At 39.4% G+C, this 18,101-nt stretch overlaps 1 protein-coding gene across 4 annotated transcripts in view; it reads left to right on the top strand.

Annotated features, from left to right (window-relative positions):
* LOC126481030 (FHF complex subunit HOOK interacting protein 2A-like) overlaps window positions 1-18,101 on the top strand; it is a 198,528-nt gene that overhangs the window by 134,937 nt on the left and 45,490 nt on the right. For all 4 annotated transcript variants that reach the window (XM_050104505.1, XM_050104504.1, XM_050104503.1 and 1 more), the window contains one exon: window positions 788-857. In XM_050104505.1, coding sequence (XP_049960462.1) covers window positions 788-857 — 70 coding nt within the window. The remainder of the gene's footprint in view (window positions 1-787; window positions 858-18,101) is intronic.

Here is an 18,101-nt window from a genome sequence, read left to right as displayed (position 1 = left end):
TATGCTGAGACATTGGTCACTGTTTAAAATTTGATGCACTTTGTGCAAATTTTCGTCAGTTCTGCTCATTGAAGGACTTGCAGAGGGCTCATCGTCTTCCAAGTCTTCGTAGCCATCTTTGAACGACTTGTGTTGCATGAAAATCATGGCACAAGACATGGTGTATTCTTTATAAGCTTCTTGAATCATTTTGAACATTTCTGTACCAGTCTTATTCAGTTTTACACAAAATTTGATCGAACATTGCTGCTCCAAGAGGCGTTGCATTTTCGATGCTCCGATTTCTCGGCGACGTTTCGAAACAGATGCTCCCTGCACTCGTGATGTTTTCGCTCCAGACGCAGGTGATGAGACCGGTCTGCGCGTGCACCGCTAATCAGGAAAAAATCAGTCTGGAAACTTTATTTATGATGTTCATTGAACATGTTTTGGATATCATTGGTTGCTCTCTATTTGCACCACTCATGAGGAACCTCTACAGTTATCTTGTAAACTCATATACTAACTGCGTTGTAAGAGATTCCCAGAAACAAACCCAGGGTCTGATTGCATATGGTGAAAACACGGACCATATTAATTTGTCACGTATCAATTACAGTTCTGAACCCTCATTATTTTAGGGTTGATTTGAATCCACCTCAAGTATACAATTAATTTCAGTAATGTGTGTTCCTCTGTGTTACTATTCTTCCATATGAGAGTATGTGTTGTGTTTTGAATGCTTAAATTCTGTGACTAGTTAGTTTCAATTGCAGATATTATACAAAATTCACTTTTTTGTCTCCAGTTTCTTCCAGGGTCTCTTCACCAGTCAGCAGAACATTGGCACCACAAAATGTCCATAGGATTATTAATAAGTAAGTCTAATTTATTCAAGGTGTTGGTTTACCTTTGAGTTGCTCCATTATTGGTTCTGTAATTTCTTGTATGATATATGGGAGACAGCTTCTTAGTACATCAAGAAACCCTTGCTTAATGAGAACTGCATGCCAGTATTTCAGCACTGAAATGTAACTTAACGTCCAATCTCCATTTGCTTAACAACACAAAAAACAGGTGAAACATATATCAGTGTAATGTAGCAGGACCTCAAGCCCTAATATTACCAAATTATCAGACAAATCCATTAGACCATTTGGAGATTATCTGTGAAACTATGTATATAAATAAATATGTAAATGTTTGTTTGTTAACAATTGTATACCTCCAAAAGTTCTTATTTCTGTGAGGGGGGGGTGGGGGGGGGGGTGCGTTTGTAACTTTTTGAGATTTTTTTGTAACAGTATTTCCCTATTAATAAATTAATGAAAAATTATGCATTGCATATTTTTAAAAATAGGTATATAAAAACAGACAAATATTCAAATGCAATGTTTTGTCAAAATTTCAAACCATTCAGTCCAAAACTTTCGGAGATTTGCGATTAGTAACATTTATAGTGTCTATATAAGTACAGACATAGATGTTCATTTCATCAAAATCTGAAATCTCCAAAAGTTCTTCAGGCATTCCTTTGAAATTTTGACATAACATTGCCTTCAAATACTCTTGTGTTTTTATACACATTCTGGTATATAAGTAATATATATTCAATAAAAGGGGAAGCATTATAAAAATGTACACTTATGTCCAGAAAGAAGAAAAGATGAATAGAACACCTTGAATGACTAGAGATAGAACCTTCATATTCACAGGACCTATACATTAATATATTCTGCAGAAATGATGAGCATTTCAGTCACCTCGGTTCAGTCTGTGTCATGTTGCCTAGTAAGCGCAGGGTCTGCCGTGGGCCCTGTTGAATTGTTCCATGCGTGATAGCATCGACACGTACAAGTGCAAATGGGGTCCTGTGGTAGAGCCATCCTCACTGCATTCACCTGTCTCCAAAGTTCATCTGTGGTTGTTGGTATTGGGTCATAGCACCGCACACATTGTTTCCATTGGGTCATAGCACCACACACATTGTTTCCACTGTTTTGCACACTGACACATTTTCAATTGGCTACACGTCTGGTGATCTGGCGGGCCAGGGTAAATGTCTGACGTCTTGTGACATGAAGAAAGCAAGTGTTCAGACAGCAACATGTGGTCATGCATTGTATTGCTGAAAAATGCCCGTCGGGGTGTTGTGCAGAAAGGGTATGACTATGGGTCGCAGTATGTCATTCACATAGGTCACACTCGTCACAGTGCCCTGGACACGGGCAGGGTGTGATTTGTGGTTGTACCAATAGCACCCCACACCATAAGGCCTTGAGTTGACACCAAAATGCAGCCTCCGTTTTCAAATAAAGAGAACCTAGATTCATCTGAAAGCATTATCTGATGCCTTTCCTGTCTCCAATGATGTTATTCCATACACTATTGCCACCTAGCTTGTTTCTACTCATTCATCAAAGGTAGATGGAGAAGTGGATGACCCACACACAATCCATGCCATAATAAACGGTGACAGACTGTCACCCCCGTTGTATACAATGTGTTACACTGCTCCACAGTTGAGCCAGAGCTGAGGAGGATGCAGATCTACCCTGCAATACCATTCTGATGAGGTGTTGATTTCTCATAGTGTGGTCTGGGTAGTGCAATCTGACCCATCTCATTGTGTTCTACGGCCTTCCTTGAACCATTTTGCGCACACCTGTTGCACTGCCAAAACACTAGTCCTGCAGCAGCAGCAGCAGCAATTTCCTGGATGGACGCATTACATTTCTCATGCCAATAATCCGACCTCTTACAAACTCACTGAATTGATGGCTCGGTTTGCACATCCATCTGCGAGGCATCCTGCATGTCTGCTCAGGTCACATTGATCCATTACCTTTGGTTTATAGTGACAAAGAGAGCTGCAGGCACTTTTTACTGGTAGGTGGTGTTGCACTGTGATGTCGATGTTGTCCTTGGTCCTGCACCCAGACATGGTTCAGATGCTAATCATTTCTGCAGAACATACTAATGTACATGTCCTGTGAATGTGAACATCCTATCCCTAGTTTTTTCTTAACATGAATTTAAATATTGGTTTGTTCAAGACCATTCATCTCCAGAAGTTTTTGAGGAATTTCATTGAAATTTTGACTACCTTTCTGATTTACTTCAAACTTTTACGCATTACTGTAATAAATGTTTAAACACACATAGACTCTCTCTCTCTCTCTCTCTCTCTCTTTCTCTTTCTCTCTAATTATGTATATATATTGCTCAAGAAATTCTGGAGATGAATGGTCTTGAACAAACCAATATTTAAACTCATGTGCATTAGTATGTTCTGCAGAAATGATTAGCATGTGAACCACGTCGGACCTCAGGTCCAAGGTCAACATCGACATCACAGCGCAACACTACCTACCAGTAAAAAGTGCCTGCAGCTCTCTTTGTCACTATAAACCAAAGGTAATGGATCAATGTGACCTAAGCAGACATGCAGGATGCCTCGCAGATGGATGTGCAAATCGTACCATCAATTCAGTGAGTTTGAAAGAGGGCACATTATTGGCATGAGAAATGTAAAGCATCCATCCAGGAAATTGCTGCTGCTGTAGGACAAAGTGTTTTGGCAATGCAACAGGTGTGTGCAAATGGTTCATGGAAGGCCGTAGAACACAATGAGGTGGGTCAGGTTGCACTACCCAGACCACCCTACGAGAAATCAACATCTCATCTGAATGGTATTGCAGGATAGATCTGCGTCGTCCTCAGCTCTGGCTCAACAGTGGAACAGTGTAAAACACAGTCTCTCTCTCTCTCTCTCTCTCTCACACACACACACACACACACACACACACACACACACACACACACACACACACAAATAGTGAAACATTGTTAGCAAACAGGTATGGTTTATGAGTAGAATACTATTACAGAATCGGAATTTGCAATAACTATAAACAAGTCAGAGAGAGGGGGAAGAGGAGATGGAAAATGGGGTGGGAGGAAATGGCAAAAAACATGGGAAGGAGGATATGAATATAAAGAGGGGGGAGGAAAAGATGGACAGAGAAAGAGGGGAAGAGGTGATGGGTTGGGAGAGAGAAGGGGATGGAGAGAGGAGAGGAGGGGAAGATGGACAGAAAGGGGGGGGGAGGAGGTGATGGACATGCATGGGGGAAGGGGGGGAGACAAGGAGATAGACAAAGAAACAGGGAAGGCGAGATGGACAGAGACAGTGGAGAGGAGATTAGGATGTATAATCAATTCCAATACATATTAGAAATAAATGCTTTCTCTTTACTATCTTTTCCATTGAAGGTTAGACTAGAAGACAATCACAAAATATTATCAAGTAATATCCAATACTGTAGCTTTTACACAATGATACAGCATATTTAGGAAACATGGCAGAAAGTGATTGAAATTTAATAACTGCACAGTTCTCATTACCTTTTCGCATTGTGATTTTGTAGAAATTAGCGTGGAAGAAATGAGTTGCAATGATGGAAGTTTGATTCAAACTGATACTGAATTGCATTACACATCTATATCTAGTTCTGCACTTTGCAAGTCCACCTTACTGCATGTTCTGACAGGACTTCATGTACCACTAATATTTCCTCCTTTCCTGTTCTATAATCAAATGGTGCACAGGAAGAATGGATACCGATGAGCTTTTCTGTGAGGTAGAATTTTTGTACTTTTACCATGACAGTAACTATAATGGATACTGATAAGAGACTGATGACCTTAGCTGTTAAGTTCCATAGTGCTTAGAGCCATTTGAACCATTTGATGCTGATAAGCTTCTCAGTGAGCTTAAAGTTTTGTGTTTTTACCATCACAATCATTATGTGATGTGTATGTGAGGGGAAGGTACACGCTGCTTGGCTACTCTTCATCTATGTGATGCTCTGTCTTCTACTCAGTTTAACTCGTAGCAAAATGTATGGTTATGAGATAGAATTACTGCCATGACCTATCTTTTGGGCGTGTATGGGCATATGAGAACTTTATGCCTTGGGGGCACCTAGTACCCATTTTCTGAATATGCTTTACAGTGTTTCTCAAGGGACCTGAATGCCTGTAGGTGGCAAAGGCTATTTGGATCTTCCTATCTGCTATTAGTTACCCTGATCTCCATAGAAAGAAACTTGCCCTCCAACATATCCTTCCATCTGGATTTATTCCTGGACTTGTTCACAGTTGCTTTATAATTATTGAAGGCATTTATGAATAACTTAAATTGGAATAATCACATAGATAATGTTGTAGCGAAAGCAGACCAAAGACTGTGGTTTATTGGCAGAACACTTAGAAAATATAATAGGTCTATTACACTACACTTGTTCGCCCTCTTCTGGAGTATCCCTACTTCTTATTCTGTCCTCATCATCTCTGGTCTTTTCTGGCAGAGTACTTTGAGTGGACTATCTGTGACTTTCTACTCTCCCTGTCATTTCTCCTACATATATTTCTCCCCCTTTTCCTCATTATAGGTGGGTTCCTCTCATCCTGGGTCCTGAGGGACCTACTGTAAGTTGTAACATTCTCCAACCTATCCCTCTCTCTTCCCCAAAGAAGGAACTAATATTTCCAAAAGATCAGATTGTGTCTTTGGCATTCCTAAACTTTTTGCCACCTGTGAAACTTTTTATCTGTTAAGTGTTCCTATGCCCCATTATCATTCTTTTCTGGGTCAGTCATTTCTTCATTTGTGTGACCTTATTGTTCACCATTGCTTTATAATTATTGAAGGCATTTATGTATAACTTAAATTTGAATGATCACATAGATAATGTTATAGGGAAAGCAAACCAAAGACTGTGATTTATTGGCAGAACACTTAGAAAATACAGGGTGATTCAAAAAGAATACCACAACTTTAAAAATGTGAATTTAATGAAAGAAACACGATATAACCTTCTGTTATACATCATTACAAAGAGTATTTAAAAAGGTTTTTTTTCACTCAAAAACAAGTTCAGAGATGTTCAATATGGCCCACTCCAGACACTCGAGCAATATCAACCCGATACTCCAACTCGTTCTACACTCTCTGTAGCATATCAGGCGTAACAGTTTGGATAGCTGCTGTTATTTCTCGTTTCAAATCATCAATGGTGGCTGGGAGAGGTGGCCGAAACACCATATCCTTAACATACCCCCATAAGAAAAAATCGCAGGGGGTAAGATCAGGGCTTCTTGGAGGCCAGTGATGAAGTGCTCTGTCACGGGCTGCCTGGCGGCCGATCCATCGCCTCGGGTAGTTGACGTTCAGGTTTCATAACTAACCTTTTTCGTAGGACTCTCCATACAGTTGTATGTGGAATTTGCAGCTCTCTGCTAGCTCTGCGAGTCGATTTTCCTGGGCTGCGAACAAATGCTTGCTGGATGCGTGCTACATTTTCATCACTCGTTCTCGGCCGTCCAGAACTTTGCCCTTTGCACAAACACCCATTCTCTGTAAACTGTTTATACCAATGTTTAATACACCACCTATCAGGAGGTTTAACACCATACTTCGTTCGAAATGCACGCTGAACAACTGTCGTCGATTCACTTCTGCCGTACTCAATAACACAAAAAGCTTTCTGTTGAGCGGTCGCCATCTTAGCATCAACTGACGCTGACGCCTAGTCAACAGCGCCTCAAGCGAACAAATGTACAACTAAATGAAACTTTATAGCTCCCTTAATTTGCCGACAGATAGTGCTTAGCTCTGCCTTTTGTCGTTGCAGAGTTTTAAATTCCTAAAGTTGTGGTATTCTTTTTGAATCACCCTGTATAACAGGCAGAACACTTAGAAAATATAACAGGTCTATTAAAGAGGCTGCTTACACTATGTTTGTCTGCCCTCTTCTGGAATATTGCTGTGTAGTGTGGGCTCCGCATCAGATAGGATTGATGTAGGACACCAAAAAATTTCAAAGAAGGGTAGCTCGTTTTGTATTATCTTCAAATAGGGGAGAAAGTGCCACAGATATGACATGGATTAGGGTGTCAGTGACTGAAACAAAGGAGTTTTTTGCTGCGGCAGGACCTACTCATGAAATTTCTATCACCAACTTTCTCCTCAAAGTGTGAAAATAATTTGTTGGCACGCTCCCACATAGGGAGAAATGGTCATCATAATAAAATAAGAGAAATCAAAGCTTGCACAGAAAGGTTTGTGTGTTCATTTTTCCTGCATATTGTTTGAGAGTAGAACTGGAAAGGCAGTGAAGTAGCTTAAAAGTGGTTCAATGAACCCTCTGCCAGGCACTTAAATTGTGGATTGCAAAGTAATCATGCAGATGTAGATATATGTGTCTTTAGAACTACTATAAAATGCATGTTTCTGTTACAAAATGTGTTTTGTGTGAATGCAATAAAATATCTTCAGTTGTGGTATTTCTGTCCCATTTATACTCACATCAAAAAACGTCATATACTTGCACGCTTTGGGCTATTTCTTCATTTGGTACTGTTGGTGACTGCCTAATCCCACATTGCTTTGCAGACCTATGTATTTCTTAATGTGAAACACAACACAGTGTGGCATCAATATTATTTGTTTCTGTCCATACAAATAATATTATACACTGTTGATCTGAAAAGACTGAATAAAATTCAGTGATAGCTAATATCTCTGCAAGAAACTTTTAAAGGAACAGCGAGTACCGTACGGTAAGTGTAAAATATTTCAGAGGACTGAAGATAGAGATACGTTAAATGAAACAAGTTGGTATGTCAGAAGTGTGCAATTTGAGAAGCCTTTAACAATTGTCATAGGAGAACCATACTGAAAGACCTTTCACAAAACCTGATGAAATTCTGATCATATATATATAGGCTGTCAGTGGAATGGAAGCTAGGGTCCATGAAGTAACAAATAACCCAGGAACAGGAACTGATGGTAGCAAAGCTAAAGCAGAAATGCTTAGCTCCATTTGCAGATTTACAAAGTAAAATACAGGAGTTCTTTATTTGATGCAGCTATTAATGATGATCACGCAGTACTTCACACTCACTCTGTACCAGTGGTTCCCAATCTGGGTATTAACTGCGCTCTGAGAGGTAAACACACAATTTTCTAAGGGCTAAAAAATAAAAGGATTCAGGTATATTTTGCTACCAGAAATGAAATAATTTTTGAAACATCATTACTATTGCCACGGTTTCATAAGAATGTAATACTGATTAAATAAGTCACCAATAATCACCATTTTGCATCAAATACTAGCATTAACATGTGACACATTGTGGTGTAGATTACAGCTTGTGCAACAAATGTATGAACAACATATTCCTCATAGGAAACTACAATGAAATCCCCACCATCAGCTGCTTGCAGGCCTTGGTAAATATCAATCGGGACAGTCCCGACGGGACTCAAATCCGGGATCTCCTGCTTACATGGGAGACACACTATCCGACTGAGCCATCGAAGACACAGATGGTAGTGTGACTGCAGGAATTTATCTCTCATATGCTCCCTGAGAGACCCACATTTCCAACTTACTACCCATGTACTACATTTGTAGTGCCCCTGCCCACTAGACTCATTACTCGCGGTAGTCAGCCTACTGATTGCCATAAGAGTTTGAGCAATGTGCATGCATCTGCACTGAAGAAGATCATTGGCCGGTAAGCCTTATCTACACGAAGATGGTATCTGTTCTTTCGGATATGTCCACAAGAACTGATACCATTGGTGATCTTGCAGCTCTCTAAGAATGAAATTACAATGAAATCCAGACTGTTAGCCACTTACAGGCATTGATAAATAGAAACAGGGACAGTTGAAAATGTGTGCCCCAACCAGGACTTGAATCCGGGATCTCCTGCTTGCATGGCAGACGCTCTATCCAACTGAGGCATCGAGAACACAGATGATAGTGTAACTGCAGGGACTTATCTCTGGCAAGCTCCCTATAAGACCCACATTTCCAGCTTACTGTCTGCACACTACATTTGTAGTGGCCCTTCGCCCCTGCCCACTGTACTCATTACTCGTGGCAGTCAGTCTACTGATTGCCACAAGAGTTTGAGCAATGGGAGTGCATCGACACTGAAGAAGATCATTGGCCGGTAAGCCGTATCTATACGGAGATGGTATCTGTTCTTTTGGACATGTCCGAAACTCGAAGTATCAAATTACAATGAAATCCAGAAAATTAGCTGCTTACAGCATTGATAAATATCAATGGTGACAGTCGAAAATATGTGCCCTGACCAGGACTCGAACTTGGTATCTCCTGATTACATGGCAGATGCTCTATCCAACTGAGCCATCGGGGACAGAAACGATAGTGTGAATGCAGTGACTTATCTCTGGCATGCTCCCTGTGAGACCCTCATTCTTTGAGGGCTGAAAGATCACCAATGGTATCTGTTCTTTCGGACATGTCCGAAAGGATGTATACCATCTTCATACAGATAAGGCTTACTGGGCAATGATCTTCTTCAGTGCGTATGTACTCGCATTGCTCAAACTCTTACGGGAATCAGTAGATTGACCACCACAAGTAATGAGTATAGTGGGTAGGGGCACTACAAATGTAGTGTGTGTGGACAGTCAGTTGGAAATGTGGGTCTCAGAGGGAGCATGCCAGAGATAAGTCCCTGCAGTCGCACTATTGTCTGTGCCATCGATGGCTCAGTCAGATAGAGTGTCTGCTATGTAAGCTGGAGACCCCGGGTTCAAGTCCCGGTCAAGGCACACATTTTCATCTGCCTCCTTGATATTTATCAAAACCTGTAAGCAGCTGATGGTCTGGGTTTGATTGTAATTTCAATCTTCGAGAGCTGCAAGATAACCAATGGTATCTGCTCTTTAGGACCTGTCCGAAAGAACAAATACCATCTTCATGTATCATATATTCCTTATATAGCCCACCCACTACATGCATATTTTGTATCATGCATCAATCACAGCGAAATTGAGATGTATACATCAAATGTGCATAAATGTTCCATAAATTTTCCTTCTCTGACATGAAGTAGTTCCTGCAATAGACCAGAAATTGCTTAATTATTCACGTTACAAGAATAAACAAGCTGATTGACAGGACAAAATAGCAGTATCTATGTAATGGCTGTAATTATTATTATTATTATTATTATTATTGTTGTTGTTGTAGCCTGATATCTTCCAGTTTCTGCCATTACAAAGGTAGGGAGTCCAGCAGTGAAGTGATTCACAAACGCTAACTGCAGTACGCGCAATTTAATGTGGTTGATTTGAAATGGGCATGTATGGTATGGGTAAACAAGTGCTACTAGGGACAGGAGTGGTGCAGAGGAAGCATGTTTTGTAACAAGTATCCATTGTCAACTTGGGTAGTTAGCTTTCTTTTCTGGGAAGGAGTTGTAGGTAGCACACACTATGTATTCATCATCATCATTCTGTAAAAAGTTTGTTAAAATAAGCATTACCTATCATCTCATTGACTCATTAGTTCACGATTTAATAAAACACTCACAAAAACAAAAGATCATCTTTCTTTTGTGTTTTTAAAAATAAGAGTGTCTAAGAACATAGTTTTTCATTCTAAAGCCTAGTTCAACACTAATGTTGATGATAATGGGGCAAAGGGGCAGTAGCTGATATCTGACGGCACTCAAGGGTAATGCTCTCAGAAAGGATGGGAACCACTGCTCTGTTTAGTGTGTGGATGCCCAACCCCCAAACACCCCCCCCCCTCCCCCCTCCCCACCAGCACAACAATTTACAAAGGGCATTCTATCACAAAAAATGGTTTTGAGTTTAACTTTGTTTACAGCAGTGATTCCTGAGCACAGCCTCAATAATGAACTTAGTGGGCAAATGGTTGGTGGAAAGGGAGATATTTGTGTGGGTTTCTTTTTTGTTGTTAAATTTGCAACCAAAAAGTCAGTTTAGCACTTCATAGGACAAGCTATAACAGTAGATGCTGATGAACAAGAAGTATCTTTAGAAAGAACAATGCAGATTGAAAACTTACATTTAAAACTGATAATACAACATGTATAACAAGGTCTGATATTCTTCAAATTCTTCATATGCCTGATATTGACCATTGACAAAAGTTTTCATTCTATGGCTTGAATAGCAATGATATTACATGTGGCTAGTGTATTTTATTTAAAATTTGTGGATTTGGTCAAGTTGGAAACCAGTATTTTCAAAATAAAACAAATTAAAATGAAATTGTTTTATACTAGGCCCAGTCTGTCATAAAAAATGCCCCATTCAGTCATTCGAAGAAATAATTTTAATATTAAAATAACAGATGAAAATAAAAACTTTGTTAATGCAGACTGGACTGAGGACTCTACTTATCAAGCACAAAAATTTCATAACACATATTTCTTGTGACATGTTACCACACATAGATTTTATATAGCAAATGCCCACTTTTAATTATTTACACAATGCTAAATAATATTTCAATAATTTTATTTTACTAAAATTATAACATATTTATTTCTGAAAGCAGATTGGTTTTATCCAGGATTGAACACACCGTATTGTTCCCCATCTTTGGGCTACAAAACCTTATTTTTCCATGTAATCTTCATTCAATGCGGCGGCCTTATGCCACCTTACTGGGAGTGTCTGTATGCCACATGGTGCCAGTCTGCTGGTCGTCATTGGAACCAACGTCTTGCTGACCTCCCCATCATCCATGTACTGCTTCCTGTGGAGTGCATCCTTTGTTGGGCTTAACAGATGGAAGTCAAAAGGTTCAAGATCCAGGCTGTAGGGCGGATGAGGAACAGTCTGATGAAGTTTTGTGAACTCCTGTTGGGTGCATACACTTGTGTGAGCCCCTGTGTTGTCATTGAGAAGGAGAAGTTTGTTTGTATTTTTATGTCGACAAACACATTGAAGTTGTTTCTTCAATTTCCTGAGGCTGTCTGCAGACAGCTGACACGTGGGAGATCAGACAGGTTTGCTAGAGCTGGTTGCGATGATGACAGATATCTCGCCCAACAACTCACCAGCTTTTGTTCATTGCCAGGTCCTTCAAGACATTCTGCAAGTGCGTATGAATATCTGTGATGCTCTGATTTTCTGCTAAAAGTAACTCAATGATAGCTCTCTGCGTGGAAATCACCTCTGTTACAGATGCCATTTTGAAGGCTTTGTGTAGCGCCGCCACCTGTCGGAATTTCTTCGAACTATAAGGGCTGAAGCAGGAATATTCCACAATGTCCCACAGCAAGTTCCGCATTTTTTCAGCCGAGACTGGCTGAGAAAAAAAATGTTGTGTTGCTTATTGAAAGTTCCTCATATATTTAGGTCTATATTGTTTTGTGGCCACAGAAACAGTTTATGTTTCAATATAAATTAAATTTTGGAATATGAAACATGTTAAAATGTTATGAAAATGTCTAGTTCCATAACATGGAGTGGTCCAGGTGTTAACTGAAATTTGTGTCTGTATTAAGGATAGCTTGGTAGGCAGGGTACAGCAAGTTGTCATGGATGGAGAATCATTGACAGATGTGAAAGTAACTTCAGGCTTGCCCCAGGGAAATGTGTTGAGATCCATACAGTTTACCTATATTTATACTACTATATAAAGACAAGACATTTATAATAAAAAGAGGAACCCTTTTTTGCAAAAAATCTGAAATGTTCTTGACTGATTTTTTTCAGAAATATAAATATTGGGAAGGACGTAAACTACATATTTTTAATATACAGGGTGGTCCATTGATAGTGACCAGGTCAAATATCTCATGAAATAAGCATCAAATGAAAAACTACAAAGAATGAAACTTGTCTAGCTTGAAGGGGGAAACCACATGGCTCTATGGTTGGCCCGCTAGATGGTGCTGCCATAGGTCAAACAGATATCAACTGCGTTTTTTAAATAGGAACCCCCATTTTTTATTACATATTCATGTAGTACATAAAGAAATATGAATGTTTTAGTTGGACCATTTTTTTCGCTTTGTGATAGATAGCACTGTAATAGTCACAAACATATAAGTATGTGATATCACGTAACATTCCACCAGTGCCAATGGTATTTGCTTCGTGATACATTACCCATGTTAAAATGGACCGTTTACCAATTGCGGAAAAGGTCAATATCGTGTTGATGTACGGCTATTGTGATCAAAATGCCCAACGGGCGTGTGCTATGTATGCTGCTCGGTATCCTGGACGATATCGTCCAAGTGTCCGGACCATTCGCCGGTTAGTTACGTTATTTAAGGAACCAGGAAGTGTTCAGCCACATGTGAAACATCAACCAGTACTTGCAACAAATGATGATGCCCAAGCAGGTGTTTTAGCTGCTGTCGCGGCTAATCCGCACATCAGTAGCAGACAAATTGCGCAAGAATCGGGAATCTCAAAAACGTCGGTGTTGAGAATGCTACATCAACCTCGATTGCACCTGTACCATATTTCTGTACACCAGGAATTGCATGGCGACAACTTTGAACATTGTGTACAGTTCTGCCACTGGGCACAAGAGAAATTATGGGACGCAGCATCATTCACCAACAGTGGTAACGTAGACCGGCGTAATATGCACTATTGGGCAGCAGAAAATCCACGATGGCTGCGACAAGTGGAACATCAGCGACCTTGGCAGGTTAATGTATGGTGTGGCATTATGGGAGGAAGGATAATTGGCCCCCATTTTATCGATGCCAGTCTAAATGGTGCAATATATGCTGATTTCCTACTTAATGTTCTACTGGTGTTATTACAAGATGTTTCACTGTATGACAGGATGGCGATGTACTTCCAACATGATGGATGTGCAACACAGAGCTCGTGTGCGTTGAAGCGGTATTGAATATCATATTTTATGACAGGTGGATTGGTCGTCGAAGCACCATACCATGGCCCGCACGTTCACTGGATCTGACATCCCCAGATTTCTTTCTGTGGGGAAAGTTGAAGGATATTTGCTATCGTGATCCATCGACAACGCATAACAACATGCGTCAGCGCATTGTCAATGCATGTGCGAACATTACGAAAGGCGAACTACTCGCTGTTGGAGGAATGTTGTTACACGTATTGCCAAATGCATTGAGGTTGAGGGACATCATTTTGAGCATTAATTGCATTAATGTGGTATTTACTGGTAATCACGCTGTAACAGCATGCTTTCTCAGAAATTATAAGTTCACTAAAGTATATGTATCACATTGGAACAACCGAAATAAAATGTTCAAACATACCTACGTTCTGTATTTTAAATTAAAAAAACCTACCTGTTACCAACTGTTCATCTAAAATTGTGAGCCATACGTTTGTGATTATGGCAGCGTCATCTATCACAAAGCGAAGAAAGTGGTCCAACCAAAACATTAATATTTCTTTACGCACTACATGAATATTTAATAAAAAATGGTGGTTCCTATTTAAAAAAACGCAGTTGATATCCGTTTGACCTACGGCAGCGCCATCTAGTGGGCCAACCATAGTGCCATCTGGTTTCCCCCTTCGAACTAGACAAGTTTAGTGCATTGTAGTTTTTTAGTTTGATGCTTATTTTGTGAGATATTTGGCCCAGTCACAATCAATGGACCACACTGTATATATATAAAGAGAAAAGGTTGTTAGCAAAACTCTCAGCTCTGATAAAACACACTCACACACACACACACACACACACACACACGGGAAATGTTTTAGGGCAAAAATTTGAAAATGTTCGTGACCAATTTATTTCAGATTTTTACACAATACTCTACTAAACATTCAGATGGACATAAGTTTTGTATTTCTTTTTTTTTCCCAAATCTGTAGTATATGCATATGTATGTATAGTATATAAAGGGGGAAAAATATATCTAAAAACAAAGATGATGTGACTTACCAAATGAAAGTGCTGGCAGGTCGACAGACACACAAACAAACACAAACATACACACAAAATGTGTCTGTATATGTGTGGATGGATATGTGTGTGTGTGTGCGAGTGTATACCCGTCCTTTTTTCCCCCTAAGGTAAGTCTTTCCGCTCCCGGGATTGGAATGACTCCTTACCCTCTCCCTTAAAACCCACATCCTTTCGTCTTTCCCTCTCCTTCCCTCTTTCCTGATGAGGCAACAGTTTGTTGCGAAAGCTTGAATTTTGTGTGTATGTTTGTGTTTGTTTGTGTGTCTGTCGACCTGCCAGCACTTTCATTTGGTAAGTCACATCATCTTTGTTTTTAGATATATATATATATATATACAAAGATGATGTGACTTACCAAATGAAAGTGCTGGCAGGTCGACAGACACACAAACAAACACAAACATACACACAAAATTCAAGCTTTCGCAACAAACTGTTGCCTCATCAGGAAAGAGGGAAGGAGAGGGAAAGACGAAAGGATGTGGGTTTTAAGGGAGAGGGTAAGGAGTCATTCCAATCCCGGGAGCTGAAAGACTTACCTTAGGGGGAAAAAAGGACGGGTATACACTCGCACACACACACATATCCATCCACACATATACAGACACAAGCAGACGTGTGGACAAGGAGAGGGGGGAGAAGGAGATTAGGATGTACATCCATTTTCCATGCATACACAGCAATTAGAAAGCACTGTGGGGTTCACTAGTATCATATACTGGTGAGCTGGTGGAAAATATTAATAGTAACCTTAGACTTTTGGCAGCTGATGCAGTTATCGGTAGTGAAGTGCTGTCTGTAAAAAAAATATTCGCAAATATGCAATCAGGTCTTGATAAGATTTGAAAGTGATGCAAAGATAGGCAACTTGTTTTAAATGTTTAGAAATGTAAAACTGTGCACTTACAAAACTCAAAAACATAGTTTCCTATGAGTACATTATTAATGAGTCATATTTGTAATCAGCCAACTCATAAAATTACTTGGTTGTTAGAATTTGTGGAGATGTCAAATGGAATGATCATATAGGCTCAACCTCAAGTAAAATCAGGTGGCAGACTCCAGTTCATTGGTAGGCTACTGGGAAAATGTAACCAGTCTGCAAAGGAGAGCCTAGAATATTGTTCAAATGTGTGAGGCCTGTACCAAACAGGCCTGACAGGGAATATTAAATGTATACAAAAGAAGGAGAGTACAGATAGTGCCAGGTTTCTTAGACCCATGAAAGAATGTTATAGAAAGGCTGGAAAATCTGAACTGGTAGACGCTTTAAAATAGACACAAAACTATTGCATGATAGGATACTAAGTTTCATGAAGCACTGTTAAGAGAGAAATCCAGGAGTATATCAATTAATTGTCCAGTTCTTGTTTTGTGATCATGTACAGACCTCTTAAGGTTAAAAGTATTTAAATTCTCTTTAACACTGAGAAAGCAACTATACATATAGAGGCTTGGGACTGTAAAATATTGAGCTCTTTGAAATGGTCTTCACAGGATTCTCTTAGAGTCAGTGCTGCTATACATCTGATAGCCTTTCTTTGCCACTTGAATGCGGGTTTTTGAGCTGGGCAATACCCCATAAAACAGTTCCATAGGTAAGGTGGGAGTGGAAAAATGCAAAATATGCATATACTAGTAAGGTTTTGCTTCATTAATCCTTAGTTTGTACAACAGATAAATTATTCAAATAAGTTTTGAGCACAATTTTTCTGTTTGTCTCTCCCAGCTAAGTTTCTGATTTGTGTGGAAACCTAATAGTTTGACTGTTTTTTATATTCATTGGAGACATTAATTGAAAACAATATCTTCAGTTTTATTGTTGTTAATTTGTAGATAACTTGCCTGGAACCAGTTAGTGCGTCAGTCCATTGCTACATTTACATTATGTTGCAGCTCCTCTGGATTGTCAACTTGTGAGATTAGAGTTGTATCATCTGCATACAGTACAGCCTGACAAAGCTTGTTTGTTTATAGTTACCATCTGAGTATGCTATGGCAGACAGTGTCAAAGCTTTCCCAGAGAAGTTGCACAGGTTGTTTTCTTAGTTTCAAAAGGGGCATATATTTTTGTGATGGTAGTCTCAACTGCATTGACAGTGGGAGGATGAGGTCTGAAACAATATTATGAGGAGCTAAGTAGATTATTTTACTTAAAGTGTTCTTTCATCTGTTTGTGCAAACAATATTTTATAATTTTTAATATGATTGGTGTGAGTAAGATGGTTAATAGTTACCAGGAGATGCTTGACCACCTCTCTTATGAATATGTATTACAATAGTAATTTTTAGGCAATCTGGGAAGATTCCTTTGTGTAGCATTTGTTTGATGATTTTGGTTAATGACAGTGGAATTTATTTCTTTATATTTTTATTAGATGATATGTAACAATATTATGAAAAGGATAGTTGCTACTCACCATATAGCGGAAATGCTGAATCACAGACAGGTACAACAAAGAGACTGTCACAAAATAGACGAAACACACACACACATTCACGCAACTCGCACACACTGTTGGTTTCAGCTGCCAGAGACTGTGGTCATCTGTGTGTGTGTGTGTGTGTGTGTGTGTGTGTGTGTGTGTGTGTGTGTCATCTATTCTCCATTATTAGATGATTTGAAAGTCCATAAAAGTCTTCTGCTTTTGAGTGGCAATTGCTTCGCTAACCTGTCTGTAGGGTATGCAGGTCCAGCAGAAATTGTCGTGTTGCTTACTGGCTAGAGCTGGAAGCAAGTCTACAGCTTTATTTGCATCTTCAGTGGGACTTTTATATTAACTAGAACTGATAAAGTGTGCATTTAAGGTGTTTGGTTGGATTGGAATGTTGTTGTGTTTATTTTCGGAGCTTATCTCTGTTTTGATAACCTTTCATGCTGCTTTAAACTTATTTGTCTAGTTAAGTACGTATCTGTCATTGGCTTTCCTCTTGGATGCTCTAATTTCTGATCTATATACCCTTCTTGCTGCTGCATAAGCTTCCTTCTCAGCTTGATTTGGTTGAAATCTATTATAGTGCACCATCATTTCTTCCCTAAGGTTGTACAAGTGTGGCATGTACTAGTTAATTAGTTCTTGCAGTTTATTTTTCCAGTTCTGCTTTGGGTGTTTTCTGTAGTATTTGGGACAACATGAGTTAATGTTTCATTCTAATAATTCTAAAAGTTTCTGTATTGAATCATTGGCAGACATATCGTTAGTGAGTACTATATTCAAGTTTATGTGATTAAGATTGGTTTTTTAACTGATTCAGTTTATGTTCATTGATTGGCCTGATTACTCTTCCTAGTTCAGTTGCAGAACTGTCTGTTTTGTTGTTTAG

Source organism: Schistocerca serialis, chromosome 5, assembly GCF_023864345.2.
Source record: "Schistocerca serialis cubense isolate TAMUIC-IGC-003099 chromosome 5, iqSchSeri2.2, whole genome shotgun sequence".
NCBI lineage: Eukaryota > Metazoa > Arthropoda > Insecta > Orthoptera > Acrididae > Schistocerca > Schistocerca serialis.
This window is presented reverse-complemented; position numbering and strand designations above follow the sequence as displayed.